General features: G+C 36.4%; 4 protein-coding genes across 10 annotated transcripts; 3 read left to right on the plus strand and 1 right to left on the minus strand.

Annotated features, from left to right (window-relative positions):
• Nucleotides 1-388: 388 nt before the first annotated feature.
• LOC122305301 (filament-like plant protein 7) lies at nt 389-6,967 on the plus strand. Of its 2 annotated transcripts, XM_043117715.1 has the most exons (7): nt 390-606; nt 688-800; nt 1,580-1,727; nt 2,708-2,852; nt 3,060-5,490; nt 5,621-5,681; nt 6,205-6,967. In XM_043117715.1, the coding sequence occupies exons 3-7, from the start codon at nt 1,617-1,619 to the stop codon at nt 6,691-6,693; spliced, it is 3,237 nt and encodes a 1,078-aa protein (XP_042973649.1). In that variant the 5' UTR covers nt 390-606; nt 688-800; nt 1,580-1,616; the 3' UTR covers nt 6,694-6,967. The 2 variants fall into 2 exon arrangements, with proteins under 2 accessions (XP_042973657.1, XP_042973649.1); XM_043117723.1 differs by lacking the exon at nt 688-800 and having other exon boundaries at nt 389-606.
• A 247-nt stretch (nt 6,968-7,214) lies between these two features.
• On the minus strand, nt 7,215-10,938 carry LOC122305310 (protein IN CHLOROPLAST ATPASE BIOGENESIS, chloroplastic-like). Of its 6 annotated transcripts, none has more exons than XM_043117736.1 (12): nt 10,781-10,928; nt 10,548-10,652; nt 9,236-9,310; nt 9,105-9,147; nt 8,980-9,037; nt 8,723-8,890; nt 8,564-8,644; nt 8,379-8,473; nt 8,196-8,277; nt 7,973-8,083; nt 7,660-7,836; nt 7,215-7,474 (listed from the first exon to the last, which is right to left on the minus strand). In XM_043117736.1, the coding sequence occupies exons 1-11, from the start codon at nt 10,893-10,895 to the stop codon at nt 7,696-7,698; spliced, it is 1,074 nt and encodes a 357-aa protein (XP_042973670.1). In that variant the 5' UTR covers nt 10,896-10,928; the 3' UTR covers nt 7,215-7,474; nt 7,660-7,695. The 6 variants fall into 6 exon arrangements, with proteins under 6 accessions (XP_042973670.1, XP_042973675.1, XP_042973700.1 ...); XM_043117741.1 differs by having other exon boundaries at nt 7,215-7,491; XM_043117766.1 differs by lacking the exon at nt 7,215-7,474 and having other exon boundaries at nt 7,502-7,836; nt 8,564-8,626; nt 10,548-10,631; nt 10,781-10,938.
• Nucleotides 10,939-14,143: 3,205 nt separating this feature from the next.
• Nucleotides 14,144-18,527, plus strand: LOC122305341 (protein ENHANCED PSEUDOMONAS SUSCEPTIBILITY 1-like). The gene is made up of 3 exons (XM_043117781.1): nt 14,144-17,046; nt 17,179-17,238; nt 17,762-18,527. Exon 1 carries the CDS (start codon nt 14,179-14,181, stop codon nt 15,523-15,525), a length of 1,347 nt encoding a protein of 448 aa, XP_042973715.1. The 5' UTR covers nt 14,144-14,178; the 3' UTR covers nt 15,526-17,046; nt 17,179-17,238; nt 17,762-18,527.
• On the plus strand, nt 16,547-18,249 carry LOC122293325 (filament-like plant protein 7). The gene is made up of 4 exons (XM_043101872.1): nt 16,547-17,046; nt 17,179-17,238; nt 17,405-17,409; nt 17,762-18,249. The coding sequence occupies exons 1-4, from the start codon at nt 16,547-16,549 to the stop codon at nt 18,247-18,249; spliced, it is 1,053 nt and encodes a 350-aa protein (XP_042957806.1).
• Nucleotides 18,528-18,549: the final 22 nt, after the last annotated feature.

Genomic DNA, 18,549 nt, shown 5'->3' on the forward strand with positions numbered 1-18,549 from the left:
GACATATAGTCCGATTCTTTAAATCGAAAATTTAGGTTCAAACCCCCTGCCTATTTATAAAAAGAAAATTAATATTGTATTTAAGTACAATATTAAGCTTTTTTTTAATCCCTTGTTAAAATTTCCTAAATCTAAAGGAAAACTATGTTTTTGTTCATAGAAATATATATATAGTGACATCAATAATATTTATAATTTATTTATTTAATGAAGTGAAAATAATTAAAAATAGAGACAGAGAACCTGATGGACGGACCGAACAATCAACAAAGACCTCCGCTCTTCCTGTCCGTTCGATCAAAAAGAGAAAGCAAATGCAAACCCAAAACCGCGCTCAACGCAACGAAACCCGTCGAACCACCAACGACCACGGACGCACCAACGCGTCCCTTCTATGCGTCAGATCTCAGCCGACACTTTACCCCCCCGCCCTCTCTCTCTCTCTCTCTCGTTTTTTTCAACTCCACAACTCTCTTTTTAAGAAGGTAGTATTACTTTTCCTACTTACCAAACACAGGCAGACACTGTTATAGTACTCTCTTCTATAAGCTTGTGCTGATTCTCTTGCTTCCTCCTACCCATTTCTCTCTGCAAGTCGGTGTGTCGGTGAGTTCGAAACCTGTTACATATTATTATACATTATTATATAAATGCATGATGTCTCTGGGTTCTCTTTGCTTGTTGCAGCTTTCTGGAAATAGCAAGTTTGTACTCTAGAGTAGTATATCTCCGCTTTCTAGGCCTTGTTCTCGGTTCTGATAACCCATGCGCAGTGAAACCTGGTGGCTTCACTGTCAAAGGTGAGAGACAGCCTTAAAAGCATTCAGATTTGCTGCCTTATTGACTGTAGCTTAGTGGCAAAACCACTGGTCTTGCCTCTTGCTTGTGAGTTTTGCGTTTATTAATTAAATCTGTTGAATGTAATGCTTGATACGGGGTCTATGCCATAATGCGAAGGCACAAGGTTGTGTGAATTTGCGAAATTTAGTTATAGGAAGTAAAATTGTCGTGCTGCTGATGGTTTGATTCGGAAGAAGAGACTGTGGTATGCTCTTGTTTTGGCAGCATTTTTTTTTTAGATTCAGGAGAGGAAGGGAAATACATTCAGAATGTTCCATCAGAAAAAAATTTTAATGTTAAGATTTTGATTTGTATATACAGGGATAGGCAGTATCATGGCCTTTTTGTTTGCCTTCAGTTTTTCAGGATGTGGTAACTGACTTATTAGTGGAGTGCATATGGCCGGTAACCATTCTGAGTGACGTACATGCATGCTTTCTGTTATGCTTCCGAATTTCTTTTCAATTTTTGGCCTGTTGAGATGCAGTTTCTGGTGGCAAAGCGTCAATGCTCTTGAGACAGTATGCTTCTTGTGTGCTTAGATGGCATCCCTCTGTGCTTTTTAATGTTTACTTTACTCTTAAAAAATTTTGAAAAATATCTAATGAATGGAACTATAATTTCAAGAAAGTTTGTTGCAAGAAGATTTTTTAAGATTACTGTATATGACTATGTGATCCAGATTAGTGTCTGATATGAAACAGCAATCATGCATTTTTTCTTTCAATGTTCTGTGCAGATTCTTTCTATAAAGTCCTTTCACTATTCAAGCTGGAATGGGTAGCATAATGGACCACAAGACATGGCTTTGGAGGAAGAAATCTTCTGAGAAGACCATCATCTCAGCTGACACGATACACAACTCTTCAAAAGGAAATGAAGAAGAGGTAATTCATTAATGTTTTGCTTGGTCAGTTATTTCTTTGTCAGCTTGAAATCAGTGGTGTTTGGGATTATTTCACCTAGTCTAGTGATAGAAGTTTTCACTTTATTAAGGAGGTAAATTTCAGTTATCAGATGATCGACTTTTTGAACTACAATTAAAAAAAAAAAAATGTATGTAGATTTAAGGATGGAAATTTAACATAGATAATAATTTGCTATGCATCGCTTCAAGGCAGGGGACCAAGCAAAGTGAATTTTTTTAGTCATTAGTCTTGATGGAATCAGGTTTTGAATCAACTATTTCTATCTTTTTCTTATTGGGGGGTCCTGCTAATTAGTATTCCAAAAGGGAGGAGGGGCTGGCTGATAAACATCTGAATCAGATTTTTAGAACTGAGAAACTTTTATCTGCAAGCTTTTCCATGAAGCCTTCTGCTTTTAGATTGATTTTGCACATTAGTTGGAGGTTATCGCTGAAAAGCTTGTGTTGTATGTTCATAAAAACGAAATTACCATAACGTTTAAATTTTTAATAGAAGGATTTGTTTCCATTGGATGATTTTTAGAACTGAGACACATTGGCTTGCTTTGAATCATCCATCTCCTCAAATTAAGGCTCCTTGTTTGGTTAAAATAATTTGTACTTTTGTTAATGAAAGAAAAGATTGCATCTGTGTGGTGTACCTTCCAATGAATACTAGATATGCTTCACGTGTGGTTCCTGGATGTACATGCTTTACCAGAATTTACCTAGTGATTGTCATTCAGAAGTTGGTCCCTGCCATTACTAGCAAAGAAAACTTAAAAACAAATGATCCCTAGAGGCATTCTCAATTGAGCAGCTTTCTGCTGCCTGTCCTCACTTGCTGAACATTTTCCATATGGATTATTTATTTATTTATTTATCATTTTCGTTTTCGTTTGGGAGCTGTTTTATGGACTTAAGAGGCATTATTAGTACCTGGACTCTTTTTCTCTTTAGATACAGACACTTCTAACCGAGAAAGCCGAATTGGAGAAAGACCTGAAAATCCTAAATGATAAGCTTTCTTCAGCCCTCTCCGAGTGTGAAGCTAAAGATGAACTTGAGAAGAAGCACGCAAAGACAGCCCAGGAAGCAATTTCAGGTGATATAATGTTGTTTTACCCCCTTTCCAGTTCCCTTGTAATTTGTTGGAAAAGTATGGATTGCACTGTGTACTTCTCTTGTTCAAAAAGTGAAACTTTTTCGTATATGGTTCGCAAAATTACCGATTGCCTTATGATGTGGATGCTGTTAAATTATGTCTTCATTTGACAGCATAGTAATCCCTTTGTTGACTGATTTTTTGAAGACTGGGAGAAGGCTGAAGCAGAAGTAGCATCCCTAAAGCGAGAATTAGATGAAGCTTTGCAACAGAGAGTAGCTGGTGAAGAAAGGTCAGTGCAATTGGACGTGGCACTCAGGGAATGTATGCAACAGCTACGTTTTGTTCGAGAAGAGCAGGAGAAAAGAATTCACGATGCCGTTATGAAGACGTCTAAAGAATTTGAAAAATCTCAGATGGTTTTAGAGGAGAAGTTAGCAGAGACCAGTAAGAGGCTTGCCAAAATAGGCATTGAAAATTCTCACCTTACCAACGCTCTCTTAGCAAAGGAAAAGTCAATTGAAGATGTTAATAAACAGTTGAGTCAGAAGGAAGTAGATTTTAGTGCACTAATGACTAGATTACAATCCATGGAGAAAGATAATGCTTCTCTGAAGTATGAGGTTCGAGTCCTCGAGAAGGAGCTTGAGATCCGAAATGAGGAAAGAGAATTTAATCGTCGAACAGCTGATGCATCTCACAAGCAACACCTAGAGAGTGTGAAGAAAATAGCAAAGTTAGAATCAGAGTGTCAGAGGTTGCGTCTCCTAGTCAGGAAGCGACTGCCAGGACCTGCTGCTTTAGCAAAAATGAAAAATGAAGTTGAGATGCTGGGAAGGGATTCAGTTGACATGAGGAGAAGGAAGTTGAATACAACTGCTTTCATGGTTGACTCTGTAGTTGATGACTCTCCTGAGAATCCAACTAAAAGGATTGGTATTCTTGCTGACCAATTATGTGCTATGGAAGAAGAGAATAAGAATCTCAAGGAAACCCTTCATAAAAAAGCCAATGAACTGCAATTTTCGAGGGTAATGTATGCTCGTTCAGCATCTCAATTATCACAAGTGGAATCGCAGCTTGAAGAAGTGTCCAAAGGTCAGAGCATTGTAGAGCCAACAAGGATTGCTCTTATGTCACATGATCTCTCTCTGGCATCAATGTCTGACATTGGCAGTGATGATAAGGTTAGCTGTGCTGAATCGTGGGCTTCTGCTTTGATTACAGAACTGGAACACTTTCGAAATGGAAAACAAAAGGGTTCACCATCATCTAAAACTATTGGAACTTCAGACATCAACCTGATGGATGACTTCGTTGAGATGGAAAGATTAGCTTTAGTCTCTGTTGATAAACCATTTGGGAGTTCTCAGGCTTCTTCACTTGAAGCTAATGCAATTTCTCGCCCCTTGGATGAGAGTTCCTCAGAGTTAGCTGGAATGCAGATAGTTCCATTGTCTGACTCTGAATCAGGCTTCAATGTGTCAAACCAGGAAATCAGGTCCAAAGATACATCTATCAGTAAAGTTCCAGGTTGGCTTCAGGATATACTAAAAGTGTTATTGGAGCAAAACCGCATCACGCAGAGAAACCTGGATGAATTACTTGAGGATATCAGAGAAGCTTTGCCATGTATCTATAGTCCAAATTCCATCAGTGTTGTTGATGCAGGGGAAAGATCAAACAATCCTGATGCATTTAATGCCCCAGTCCTGAGTGGCTACATCTCAGAGAAAGCATCAAATAAATCTTCAGCGATGGTTTTATCAGATGTTGATGTCTCGTTGACAGAAAAGAGCAACCCGCAGTTGCAATTGGATCTTAGAAAGTCAATAGGAAAAATAATTGAGCTTATTGAAGGGATCAGTTTGTCATCTCTGGATTATGATAACCCCAATACGTTGGCCAGAAAGGATGGCAATACATTCACATGCAAGAATTCGGAAACAGCGTCTGGGTACATGGTCCGGGTTTTCCAGTGGAAAATTTCTGAACTTGGTGCTGTTTTACAACAATTTGTTCGTATTTGTGATGATCTGTTGAGTGGAAGGGCTAATATTGACAAATTTGCCCAAGAATTAACTATTTCTTTAGAGTGGATTATGAACCATTGCTTTTCCCTACAAGATGTTTCCAACATGAGGGAGGCGATTATGAAGCATTTTGATTGTGATGAATCACGAAGTGAAAGCGAGGCAGAAGTTGGAACAATTGGTCATTTTTCCGAAGCAGGACGTGTTCCAAGAGAATATTTATCATATTTGCCCCTCACTGCTGCTTCAAATGGCAATCGGCTTATGAATTTGAAGTCTGCAAAGAAAGACTTGGAAGGAAGGCCTCAGTCAGCTACTGATACCAGTGAATCCTTGATGAGTCAGCTCCATGAATCCGAAAAAACCATTGCAAGCTTGCAAACAGAGCTGGAAACTCTAAAAAAATCAACACAAAGGATTGAGAATCAAATCAAAAGTCACAAGTTGACAAATGAAGATCTTGACAGACAGCTTACAGTGGCCAGAGTGGAACTAAATGAAGCACAACAGAAGTTTTCGTCACTAGAAGTGGAGCTGGATGACAAAAGGAACTGTTGTGAAGAATTAGAGGCCACATGTCTTGAACTGCAGCTCCAGCTTGAAAGGTACTAGTACGTATATATATACCTTTATATTTAGATTTTTTTTTTTATGATTTGACTTATCTTTTAAAATATTTTTTACTTCTAATTATTTGAATTACTGAGGTTTCTCTCTTATCTGATGTATGTTTAGCGTTACAAAGAAGGAAAGCCCGAGCAGTGACCCCAATCAGGAAGAAAAGCAACTTCGGACTGTAAGTTCTTATTTTCTTACTAGATGTACCTTGATTGTGGGGGAAATACTCCATATTTTTCTTATCTTTTTTACGATCTGGTACATTTAATGACAACTGAAGCTGCCTCACTAGAATGTAGTCTTTGGAAGTGTATATAAATAATCGATGAACATTTACAATGCAGAGAAGGTATTTTAAGTGGTAAACTTTTCTTGTTGCTTGGAGAGAATATACTTCAGACTAGAAAAAATTTGTTTTTAGAAATAAAAACTAATAAACAGAATACTAGGTTTGCTTTACAACCCCCTCTTCTCTTTTTGAATGGCACCGGAGGATCTGTCATTGGCAAAAAGCGAGGACTTAATGTTGAAAATAAGATAAACAAAAGCAAATGAGAGAAATTTATTGTAATATATTTAATATCACTATTACCAATGTCATCTAATTTATGAACTTTACAATATTTACTTGGTAGTACTGAATTTGCATTTTTAGCACATTACTGTGGTCTTTAGTATAGTGCTGTTGATCAATCTTGCAGGATTGGGAGATTACAGCTGCTTCAGAGAAGTTGGCAGAGTGCCAGGAGACGATCCTAAACCTTGGAAAGCAGTTGAAGGCATTGGCTGCACCAAAGGAAGCCGCCCTTTTTGACAAGGTCATAGCTAGCCCCATGCCCACCACCCCCACCACAGCTACAACGCCAGCCCCACCCAAGGATAAGATCATGAACCAGCGCACGTCTTTACTTGATAAGATGCTAGCGGAGGATGATGCTGTAGCTAAGAATCTTCAATCTCCAAAGACCAAAGAAATAGATGGAAATTTCACAAGAAAAATTAACGGGCCATTCCAGCCTCCAGAAAATATTGTCGTCTTAAATGGGGTTAGATACGAGGATGACAACACCTCAGCCAGGAGCCTTGCTATTGTGGCTAGCAAAAAACGGGGAGGTGGGAGTTTATGGAGAAAGCTGTTGTGGAGAAAGAAGGGTACCAGCAAGAAAGCGCCTCTCCTGTTTGTCCCATGACAAACGTCTTAATAGTAATAAAGTGATGGCAAGCTTGTTGCTCAGGTTCCTTCTTTTTCACCAATGTTGTTGTTTGGTTTGTTGTGGGGAAAGTGGGAGATAATAAGTCTTGGAATTTACCAGTCATATGAGAGAGAGAGAGAGAGAGAGAGAAGGGGGTGGGGGGGATTTGATATTGTGTTTGTTACTGCTGTATATAGAACTGATGCCCTGACAATTATAGAGGTTACAGCGCACTGAAGATGCTCCTAAAAGGTGAAAACTTTTTACCTGAGCCATGCTTGATAGTTGCGTATTAGAAATTGCAAATGCGCCGTTCTTGGTTTTTCAAAACAGTGATTGACTTTATCTGCTATCTTCCATGCCAGAGAAATAGAAGAATTGTCATGGTAATTTCTATTCCATTTCCCCCTTTCGGCACAAGAATGCATACAACCCTTATGTGAACACTAAAACCCAATGAAAAAAGGATTCAAAGCCTATAATTTGGTTTGGGTAGATTTCTGCAGCACGGTAGGACGAGCATACGCAATAATTCTCAGCTCTATGTGCATTTTGGTATACACAGAATTTTCACAACTCCCATACTGCGAAATGAGAGTCAACTTAAAATTCCTTGAATACAGACATAAACTCGACGTGATCCTTTTATCAAGTACAATATTCCATTATTTTTCCTATAGTACCACCATGAACCCATGATGCATATGCCACATCTCAGCGAGCAAAATTCGCCGCCGTATTTCAAACTAGTGGTTAGTCTGCCACCCAAAGCCGGCACCTGATCACCAGTTGAAACTTCAAAAAATAAATAAATAAAAGCTTCTTTCAAATAAAAATGAATTGATAATGATACTCGATAACGAGCCCATAAGTCAAAAACACTTCTAAATGATTCCCTTCTGCGTTCAGTAGCAATAATGACATCCAAAATTTGACCTTATACAGGTATATAAGATTGCTTACAGAAAGTGCTAGAGAAAGAAACGGATAACTCCCTCCTCAATCTCTGTACAGTACAAATTTCGCAACATCAGGGAGTCCTGCCTCTTTATAACATTCAGCAATCCTTTCCACGGAGTCATCCCAATTCCCTTCAATGGAGGATAAATCCAACAAGAAGGCAGCTTCGTCCAATGCAACCTACACATTTGATTTCAAGAAGTAGAACGGATGAAGATGGCATACACTACCGTTATGATTCTTCTCAGATGGATTTGACACTTGGAGTATCCATAGTATCCAACAGAGAAGGTAACTGAGCTGCAAGTATTAGTACCTGAGCAGGCGCCTTTCCCTTCCTAAGATCAGCTTCCTTTCCCTCTTCTGTCACTTTCTCCTTAATGTACTCAATCTGCTCATCCTCCCATTGTGCTATTTCTGCTACTTCCTGCATGTAGACTAATCTTGCATAGAGTACCAAAAAAGGAGAATATGAAAAGAACAAAATAAGAGAGAGCTTATAAAGTCAATGCGGGAAATATCATGCAAAGGGTCCACACCTGGTACTTACAGCCCAAAGTCCACCATGGCGATTTTAGGGCTCCCCTGGCAGCGTCTTTAGCTTCTAGTTTACGACCAACCCTATAAAATAGCCCAAAATAATTCCTTTGAGGATGAAAGCTAAGCATGTAGTAAAAGTTTAGAACTCCTGAGAGATGCCAGTAAGAGATGATACTGGGAACCTCAGTAAAACCTCTGCATTGAACACAAATGGTCGAGCAAATCCTGGAAAATGCTCCTTCTTGGTATAAAATTCTCCAGTCACCAAAGCTGAAACCTTTCACAAAGCACATATAAGTAATTAACATTTTATGTTTCACTAACCAAATACCACTTAGAAACAGCATCACCAAATCAGTCATCTTACATGGTCACCCTCTTCAAAATGGCGCTTCACTTTACGCTCTAAGACATCTGGAAACAAACCAACCTGAAAGATGAATTGTTTCTAACAATCTATTTGAGATCCATAACAGTGCAAGTACCATATTCAATGGTTGAGTACCACCAGAAATCCTTATTATACCTTTTTTAAGAGGTAGACATCTAGATTTGAGATCTGAGACTTGGCATAGTCACCCTTTCTGTAAAGTTTCTCCCCAGCATCAGCTGCAGCATGAAATAGCTCGTCGTTGCTTTGTGAAGGGCTGTTGGCATCTTCTTCAACTAATATTCTGTGCATAAATCGGTCTACCTGTATCCAGAAGAGGGGCAAAACGAAAAGGCATTTATAGTGGATTCTATCCATGCTGTAATGCACAAGAATATTCACACGTCACTAACATTCTTGGCTAAAAGCCATACTCCATGCTTTCTGACTTCCACCACTGGCATCTCCATCCTGTGGGTATCAAAGATCAATCAAGCAGAACAAAATTATCCACAAAATTGTTGTGAATTATACATACCCAGGTGGAGCTGTAGGCCATCTCAGCAGTGCAGTTACAGCACCTAATAACAAGGCAATGATATAACGCTTCAGCTCAATATATTTCTGAGGTATATGCAGTGCCAAATACATGCAATGACATAGCTATACCTGAGCTGTTTTTTGTCAGTGGAATGGCAAGGGGGATTAACCCCTGCTTGGCTCCAGGAGACAAAATGGATTCACCTATTACGATCAATAAATATGCAGAATCACATTAGGATTCCGAGTTATGAGAACGGGGAACAAGAAGTATTCCTACATATAAAAGTATAGAACTCATGGGGTAAGTGTTGGTCATTTTATGGTACTTGTGCAGTGTATATGCATCTGATCCATATTTTTTGGCTCCCTGGATGCCGAGACTTTTGACAGAGGAAATTCATGATTAGAATATCAAGGAAACATCAGCAAACATAGATGGTGAAAAGTGAAAACTTGAGGAAGGCATGAGACTCTTGCCGCATGTTTGTATGCACAGTAAGAAGGAAGACAACACTGGAAGTAGATAAAATCTCAAAGACCCATATAATATCAGAAGTTTTGCTATGTACAAGAAAAATTGTGAACTAATCTGCGTACCAATACTGATCCATTCATATTCAAAATTTAAATTGGGACTGTTTTTAATAAAATCTATTTTTTGACCAATCACATTAGATTGGTGCACATATTAGTACACAATTGAGCTTGCAACTAGTTTTTTTTCGTAATATCAGACATTTTCTTTGCAATGACACAATTCATAGAATGTTTCGGTCTGACGAGATTGCTGATCAAAGACTACAAAAATCAAGGACCCAAAATGCCCCATTCAATTATAAGCATGAATTCTCATTCTGAGGCAAAGTATTTAATCTCCAAGTTCTGTAACTTAGTACTGTGTTTTCGCATGCTAAAAAAATTCTGCAAATATTTTTTCAATCGGTAAAAAGAAAGAATCGCAAGCAAAAGTTCTGCGACTACATTTTTCATAGAAAAGTATAAATTCTGTGATGAATAATGCAGGGGAAATAGAAACCTGGATGGCCTTCAAGTGACAAGAAGCCAAAAGTTAAGTTTATGGGTTCAGACGCAATAGTATTATATTAGCTACTCACTCTCATTGTAATTACTTTATTACTCTCTACGAGATTTCATCACGCGTGAAACTGTCTAACACGGCATTGAAGGAAACAACAAATTGAAATGATTGAAGTTTTGCTATTTTGGAATTGGACATATGCACTACACAATAATGTAACAAGATGTATAATAACAACACTAAATCCCAATGACGAGAAAAAAAATGTTATCAACCTCTGGAAAATCTAGGAACAACATAACCTTTAACTGAACTATATGAATAATATTCATTTTTCAATAAAATTTACCGATTACCAAACAAAAAGATTAAGAGTTCGAGCAATGGATGATGACCCACCTCTAGTCTTAAGCATTCTCAGCAACTGACCCAGATGCTCGGGAGGCTGAGCCGCCGCCACATCCTTTATGAAAGTCATGTGGTCTACATTTTCAACAAGGCCAACTATGAAACTCAAGCACTTCCCAAAATCAGAACCACGCGAATGGTACGTTAATTAACCTCAAATCCATTCGCACATTGCATTACATTACGTGCGCAAATAAATTTGATGTTTGATGATTAAGACTTACCGGGAGCTGGAGAGAAAGCAGAGCAACGAAGACGAGTTCTTCCATGGCCGAGAAGCAGAGTGGGCAGAGCGGCGCCACTTGGACCACCGTACACCACTCCGCCACCAAGCTTCATTCTTTCAGCAACCGATTTCTTTTGGTGCTTATCGGTTCGTCTTTCTTTTATCTTCTCTTTCTTTCGGTCTCAGTGGATCCATGAATTGTCATGGGCCCAAGTCAAGGCCCGACACGATCTACCATGCTATGCCCAGTTAGCCCACTAGCTATTTTATTTAGAATAACGTTAGACATAGTTTTAGACGTCCAAATTTCATACACTTTTCTAAAATAAAAATAAAATTTTTTATTAAAAATTAATTTTTTATATAAATTTTAATTTTTTTAAATAAATACGTTGCACACTTTTAAAATATAAATATTAATTTTCTTTTATTCATGATATATTAAAGCCCATTTTTGTTTTGAAATAATGAGCACTTCCATTAACAAAGCACATGAGCAAGCAAACGTTAGGTTTTAAATTTTAATTTTTTTAAATTTATAAATAAAATATAATAAATAATTTAAAATTTTAAAATAAAAATATTATTTTATTTAACTTTAATCTCAATTTATTATCCAAACCTCCTTCCATCATTTTCGATTCAACCTCATCTCACACCTACTAATTAATTACGTACAATATTAATTGGTCAGTTCAGTTGATACCCGTTTACCTGCCGGCCTTCGTGCTACGTCATTCAAAAGTTTGCAACACATAACTCTCAATAATTAACAATTTTGCTTATTTTGTAAGGTTTTTTCCGAAGAAATTGAAAATACGAGGACTCCATTTTCAATCATCTCTCGTGGAAGAGAATGATATTTATAAAAAAACATTTTTGCGATTTTGTGGTTAGTGTAGTACCATCCACAGTTGCATACAAAAACCATCAGGACAATATTAATTATATTTTATTTGATACGATAGTTGAGGTAAAGTTAAAAGTTAAATAAAATATTAATTTTAAATTTTTTTAATTTTTTCAAACTTTTAATAATTATAATTTTTATAAATTTCTAATTAAAAAAATAAGTCAATTTTTCAAATTCAAAAATAAAAATATTAAAAAATTACTCTCTCACTTTCCAAAATTTAATAAATATTTAATTTAAATTATCTCATTATTATTCACAAAAAATTATTTTATTACTATTCATAAAATTTTTATTTCATTTTATTTTCAACATCCAAAAACTCTACGGATCTACTCCTCGTGTGGTACTTAATTAAACATATTAAAAGCCTACCCCCCATTCACTCGAATTATACTCGTCCTATGACCGACTAACTATAATGCACGTCCCACGAAAAGTACCACCAACGCATCTGCCTATATAAGTTGATATGCACCTGTATACCTTTCTTTTACCGACTTTAGCATGTATTAATATGTACATTAATTTAATATAATTGATTAAAAAATAAATTTTATTAAAAATAATATTAATTTAAATTTTAAATATAAAAAAATTAATATTAATATACAGATTAATACGTAACTTTATTTTTATATAACAAAACAATTATAAATCTTCATCATTTTGCAGCTCATAAATGATAACTAACACATCTATAATGAGTAACATAACTAATTATAGGAAAAATGAGTAACACAACTAACACACCTAATACACCTTTCTTCTACCGACTTTAATTATAGGAAAAATCTAGTTGAAAATATAATTGTATATTAATATGTACACTAATCTAATGTGATTGATCAAAAAGTAAATATTATTAAAAACAGTGCCAATTTAAATTTTAAATATGCAAGAATCAGTATTTATATGTAGATTAGTACATAACTTTGTTTGTATATAACAAAACAATTATAAGTTTTCAGTATTTTGCAGCTCATAAATGACAACTAACACATCTATAATGAGTAACACAACTAATTATAGGAAAAATGAGTAACACAACTAACACACCTATACACCTTTCTTCTACCGACTTTAATTATAGGAAAAATCTAGTTCCAAACATAATTATACATTAATATATGCACCAATCTAATGTAATAGGTCAAAAAGTAAATCTTATTAAAAACAATGCTAATTTAAATTTTAAATATGAAAGAATCAGTATTGGTATGCAGATTAGTACGTAACTTTATTTATATATAGCAAAACAATTATAAGTTTTCAGCATTTTGCAGCTCATAAATGACAACTAACACATCTATAATGAGTAACATAACTAATTATAGGAAAAATGAGTAATACAACTAACACACCTATACACCTTTCTTTTACCGATTTTAATTATAGGAAAAATCTAGTTGCAAATATAATTGTGCATTAATATGTGTACCAATCTAATGTAATTGGTCAAAAAGTAAATCTTATTAAAAACAGTGCTAATTTAAATTTTAAATATGAAATAATCAGTATTGGTATGCAGATTAGTACGTAACTTTATTTATATATAGCAAAACAATTATAAGTTTTCAGCATTTTGCAACTCATAAATGACAACTAACACATCTATAATGAGTAACGCAACTAATTATAGGAAAAATGAGTAACACAACTAACACACCTATACACCTTTCTTTTACCGACTTTAATTATAGGAAAAATCTAGTTGCAAATATAATTGTGTATTAATATGTGTACCGATTTAATGTGATTGGTTAAAAAGTAAATCTTATTAAAAACAGTGCTAATTTAAATTTTAAATATGAAAAAATCAGTATTGATATGCAAATTAATACGTAACTTTGTTTGTATATAACAAAACAATTATAAGTTTCTAGCATTTTGCAGCTCATAAATGACAACTAACACATCTATAATAAGTAATATTAAGTACAAATTAATAAATAAATCCTATGTACACAGAACATTTGTAAAAAGATGAATCATAATTTAAAAAAAAAAAAAATTTGTTACATACAAGCAAATCTACATACCAATCCGCATATCAATGCTGTTGTATTCATATTTAAAATTTAAATTAGCTTCATTTTCATTAAAATTTAACTTTCTAACCAATCACGTTGAATATATGTGCTCATTAGTACACATAATTGCTTACAATTAGATTTTTCTTAAAAATAAAAAATAAGTTTTTAACACTTTTCACAGTGGGATCCACTCTTTTTAGCAAAGAGACTGCACGTAACTTATCTATTTAAAATTTGTATAAATCATTACTTATATTAAAAATAGTATTATATACAAATCTAGCTACCACATTCGTAATTAATTTGATATATACCTTTGACCATACTCCTTCGTTTGCTGATCTAGTTAGCTTCATCAAAACTTAGTTTATTAGCAAATAATTTGCCTATAAATATCATGAAAAATGGAGGTTACAGCACAAGTACGCACTTCATTCCTTTAGCAGAATGCAGAAAAACATGGTTCGCTTCCTTTCAACCGATACCATCCGATCCACGAGTAACTCAATTCGAAGGATGGAGCTAACTCCATGGGATCTCAATTTGCTCTTGCAGGAGCATGTGCAAGGTGGCCTCCTCTTCCATCTCAAACCTCAACCTTCACAAGAACAAGATGCTCATCATTTACCCAAAAACGATGTGATTGATCACCTAAAAGCCTCCCTCTCCCGAACACTGGACATTTTCTATCCCCTTGCCGGCCGCCTCGTCATGATCGAAAACGACGATAAGACCGCCAGTTTCTTCGTGGATTGCAATAATCTTGGAGTCCAGTTCGTCCATGCAGTTGCAGACGGCGTCACTGTAGCTGATATTCTTGACCCCATTTACGTTCCACAAATTGTGGAATCCTTCTTTCTTATGAATCGTGTTCTCAACTACGAAAGCACTAATTCCAAGCCATTGCTCTCTGTTCAAGTAACCGTCCTTGTCGACGGCTTCTTCATCGGTTGTTCACTAAATCATGCGGTTGCCGATGGCGCTTCATTCTGGCATTTCTTCAATACTTGGTCCGAAATCTCCCGGGGTTCCTATGACGTTAAATCGACACCGCTCCCAATATTCGAACGTAGTTTTTTTGACGGTATCATCGACTTCCCCCTCCACATACCAAACCCTTACAAAGAAAATGTTGAGAGGGTCGTTCATCCACCGCTGCAACAGAGGTATTTCCATTTTCCAAAAGAAAAGATAGCAGAACTTAAAGCAAAGGCCAACGCTGAAATGAACACTGACAAGATCTCATCTTTGCAAGCACTATTGGGTTATTTTTGGCTATCCATAACTCGTAGTCGTCGTCTGAATGATGATCAAGAGGTTCAGTACTTGATTGCTGTGGGGGTGAGGCAAAGAATGCACCCGCCATTGCCGAATCAGTACTTCGGGAATGCGGCCCAAGTGGGGATGGCCACAAGCACAGTAGGAGATCTAATACAGCACGGACATGGTTGGGCAGCTTGGCATATAAATAATATGCTTGCTTCAAAAATTAAAGAAGAACAGAGGAAGTTCTTGGTTGATTGGTCGAAAAACCCTAGGATGGTAAAGTTTAGTGGCATGAGAAGTACCAAACTGCTCACCGGAAACTCCCCACGATTCAATGTGTACGGTAATGATTTTGGTTGGGGAAGGCCGGTCGCAGTGCGAAACGGTGTTTCGCTAAAGTTCGAAGGAAATTTAATGGTGTTCCCTGGGAAGGAAGAGGGTAGCATTGATTTCGAAGCTTGCCTTTTGCCAGAGACATTGGATGCGATGGCAAAGGATGCAGAGTTTATGCAGGCTATCACCTTATGAAATTCTCGATACAGATAGAACAAAGATGGTGGAATATTAACTAGATTTGAGTCCAAAAATAAATATTGGTGAAATCAAAGAAAATAAAAAATAATAATATTTGCAGTCGTGAAGTATCTAATTATCGTATAATTTTTTTTTTTAAAATGAGTAAATAATGAATTTATATGAAAAAAATTTAATTTTTTAATAATTAATCATAATCTTTTTTAAAACAATTACATGACATTTATGCATTCAATGATTATACATAATATTACTTCAATCCATTCGATTTCATGGGAAGGGTGCCAAAAAAATTTGAGATTGGAATATATAAATACCTGTGTTGTTGTTTGCATTTTTTCCAGGCAATTAGTTCAATGGCCTGTATAAGTGTGATGCTCCCTTTTTATAATAGCGATGTAATATTGTGTAAAAATAAAAATAAAAAATTATTGTGAATAACAAAGTTTAATAATATGATATCTTTTTATAATGAGTAATACTACGTACAGTCATTTTTGCATACTCCTTGCGCACTCTACTGATATGATTGGTTGGATTAATTTTTTTTTAATACACAACTAATCATATCACTGAAGTGCACAAAAGAATCTACAAAAATAACTATACATAGAATTTTTATTTTATAATAGCTATGGTTTTATCAGATGTTGACGTCTCGTTGACAGAAAAGAGCAACCCGCAGTTGCAATTGGATCTTAGAAAGTCAATAGGAAAAATAATTGAGCTTATTGAAGGGATCAGTTTGTCATCTCTGGATTATGATAACCCCGATACGTTGGCCAGAAAGCATGGCAATACATTCACATGCAAGAATTCGGAAACAGCGTCTGGGTACATGGTCCGGGTTTTCCAGTGGACAATTTCTGAACTCGGTGCTGTTTTACAACAATTTGTTCGTATTTGTGATGATCTGTTGAGTGGAAGGGCTAATATTGACAAATTTGCCCAAGAATTAACTATTTCTTTAGAGTGGATTATGAACCATTGCTTTTCCCTATAAGATGTTTCCAACATGAGGGAGGCGATTATGAAGCATTTTGATTGTGATGAATCACGAAGTGAAAGCGAGGCAGAAGTTGGAAGAATTGGCCATTTTTCCGAAGCAGGACGTGTTCCAAGAGAATATTTATCATATTTGCCCCTCACTGCTGCTTCAAATGGCAATCGTCTTATGAATTTGAAGTCTGCAAAGAAAGACTTGGAAGGAAGGCCTCAGTCAGCTACTGATACCAGTGAATCCTTGATGAGTCAGCTCCATGAATCCGAAAAAACCATTGCAAGCTTGCAAACAGAGCTGGAAACTCTAAAAAAATCGACACAAAGGATTGAGAATCAAATCAAAAGTCACAAGTTGACAAATGAAGATCTTGACAGACAGCTTACAGTGGCCAGAGTGGAACTGAATGAAGCACAACAGAAGTTTTCGTCACTAGAAGTGGAGCTGGATGACAAAAGGAACTGTTGTGAAGAATTAGAGGCCACATGTCTTGAACTGCAGCTCCAGTTTGAAAGGTACTAGTATGTATATATATATACCTTTATATTTAGATTTTTTTTTTTACGATTTGACTTATCTTTTAAAATATTTTTTACTTCTAATTATTTGAATTACTGAGGTTTCTCTTTTATCTGATGTATGTTTAGCGTTGCAAAGAAGGAAGCCCGAGCAGTGACCCCAATCAGGAAGAAAAGCAACTTCGGACTGTAAGTTCTTATTTTCTTACTAGATGTACCTTGATTGTGGGGGAAATACTCCATATTTTTCTTATCTTTTTTACGGTCCGGTACATTTAATGACAACTGAAGCTGCCTCACTAGAATGTAGTCTTTGGAAGTGTATACAAATAATCGATGAACATTTACAATGCAGAGAAGGTATTAAGTGGTAAACTTTTCTTGTTGCTTGGAGAGAATATACTTCAGACTACAAAAAATTAGTTTTTATAAATAAAAACTAATAAACAGAATGCTAGGTTTGCTTTACGACCCCCTCTCTTCTCTTTTTGAATGGCACAGGAGGATCTGTCATTGGCAAAAAGCGAGGACTTAATGTTGAAAATAAAATAAACAAAAGCAAATGAGAGAAATTTATTGTAATATATTTAATATCACTATTACCAAGGTCATCTAATTTATGAACGTTACAATATTTACTTGGTAGTACTGAAGTTGCATTTTTAGCACATTACTGTGGTCTTTAGTATAGTGCTGTTGATCAATCTTGCAGGATTGGGAGATTACAGCTGCTTCAGAGAAGTTGGCAGAGTGCCAGGAGAGATCCTAAACCTTGGAAAGCAGTTGAAGGCATTGGCTGCACCAAAGGAAGCCGCCCTTTTTGACAAGGTCATAGCTAGCCCCATGCCCACCACCCCCACCACAGCTACAATGCCAGCCCCACCCAAGGATAAGATCATGAACCAGCGCACGTCTTTACTTGATAAGATGCTAGCGGAGGATGATGCTGTAGCTAAGAATCTTCAATCTCCAAAGACCAAAGAAATAGATGGAAATTTCACAAGAAAAATTAACGGGCCATTCCAGCCTCCAGAAAATATTGTCGTCTTAAATGGGGTTAGATACGAGGATGACAACACCTCAGCCAGGAGCCTTGCTATTGTGGCTAGCAAAAAACGGGGAGGTGGGAGTTTATGGAGAAAGCTGTTGTGGAGAAAGAAGGGTACCAGCAAGAAAGCGCCTCTCCTGTTTGTCCCATGACAAACGTCTTAATAGTAATAAAGTGATGGCAAGCTTGTTGCTCAGGTTCCTTCTTTTTCACCAATGTTGTTGTTTGGTTTGTAGTGGGGAAAGTGGGAGATAACAAGTCTTGGCATTTACCAGTCATTTGAGAGAGAGAGAGAGAGAGAGAGAGGGGGGGGGGGGGGGGGGGGGGGGGGGGGGGGGGGGGGATTTGATATTGTGTTTGTTACTGCTGTATATAGAACTGATGCCCTGACAATTATAGAGGTTACAGCGCACTGAAGATGCTCCTAAAAGGTGAAAACTTTTTACTTGAGC

The sequence above is a fragment of the Carya illinoinensis genome, chromosome 1 (genome assembly GCF_018687715.1).
Source record: "Carya illinoinensis cultivar Pawnee chromosome 1, C.illinoinensisPawnee_v1, whole genome shotgun sequence".
In the NCBI taxonomy this organism is placed as follows: Eukaryota; Viridiplantae; Streptophyta; class Magnoliopsida; order Fagales; family Juglandaceae; genus Carya; species Carya illinoinensis.

Bases quoted from the DNA above. Each gene is read 5' to 3' on its own strand.
- LOC122305301 (XM_043117723.1), top strand. From the start codon at position 1,617: ATGGGTAGCATAATGGACCACAAGACATGGCTTTGGAGGAAGAAATCT. The intron at 1,728-2,707 runs GTAATTCATTAA...TTTTCTCTTTAG, and splicing joins CAAAAGGAAATGAAGAAGAG to ATACAGACACTTCTAACCGA. The intron at 5,491-5,620 runs GTACTAGTACGT...ATGTATGTTTAG, and splicing joins CTGCAGCTCCAGCTTGAAAG to CGTTACAAAGAAGGAAAGCC.
- LOC122305310 (XM_043117736.1), bottom strand. From the start codon at position 10,895: ATGAAGCTTGGTGGCGGAGTGGTGTACGGTGGTCCAAGTGGCGCCGCT. The intron at 10,653-10,780 runs GTAAGTCTTAAT...TGAGTTTCATAG, and splicing joins TGCTTTCTCTCCAGCTCCCG to TTGGCCTTGTTGAAAATGTA. The intron at 8,645-8,722 runs GTATAATAAGGA...ATAGATTGTTAG, and splicing joins ATGTCTACCTCTTAAAAAAG to AAACAATTCATCTTTCAGGT.
- LOC122305341 (XM_043117781.1), top strand. From the start codon at position 14,179: ATGCAGAAAAACATGGTTCGCTTCCTTTCAACCGATACCATCCGATCC.
- LOC122293325 (XM_043101872.1), top strand. From the start codon at position 16,547: ATGAGGGAGGCGATTATGAAGCATTTTGATTGTGATGAATCACGAAGT. The intron at 17,047-17,178 runs GTACTAGTATGT...ATGTATGTTTAG, and splicing joins CTGCAGCTCCAGTTTGAAAG to CGTTGCAAAGAAGGAAGCCC.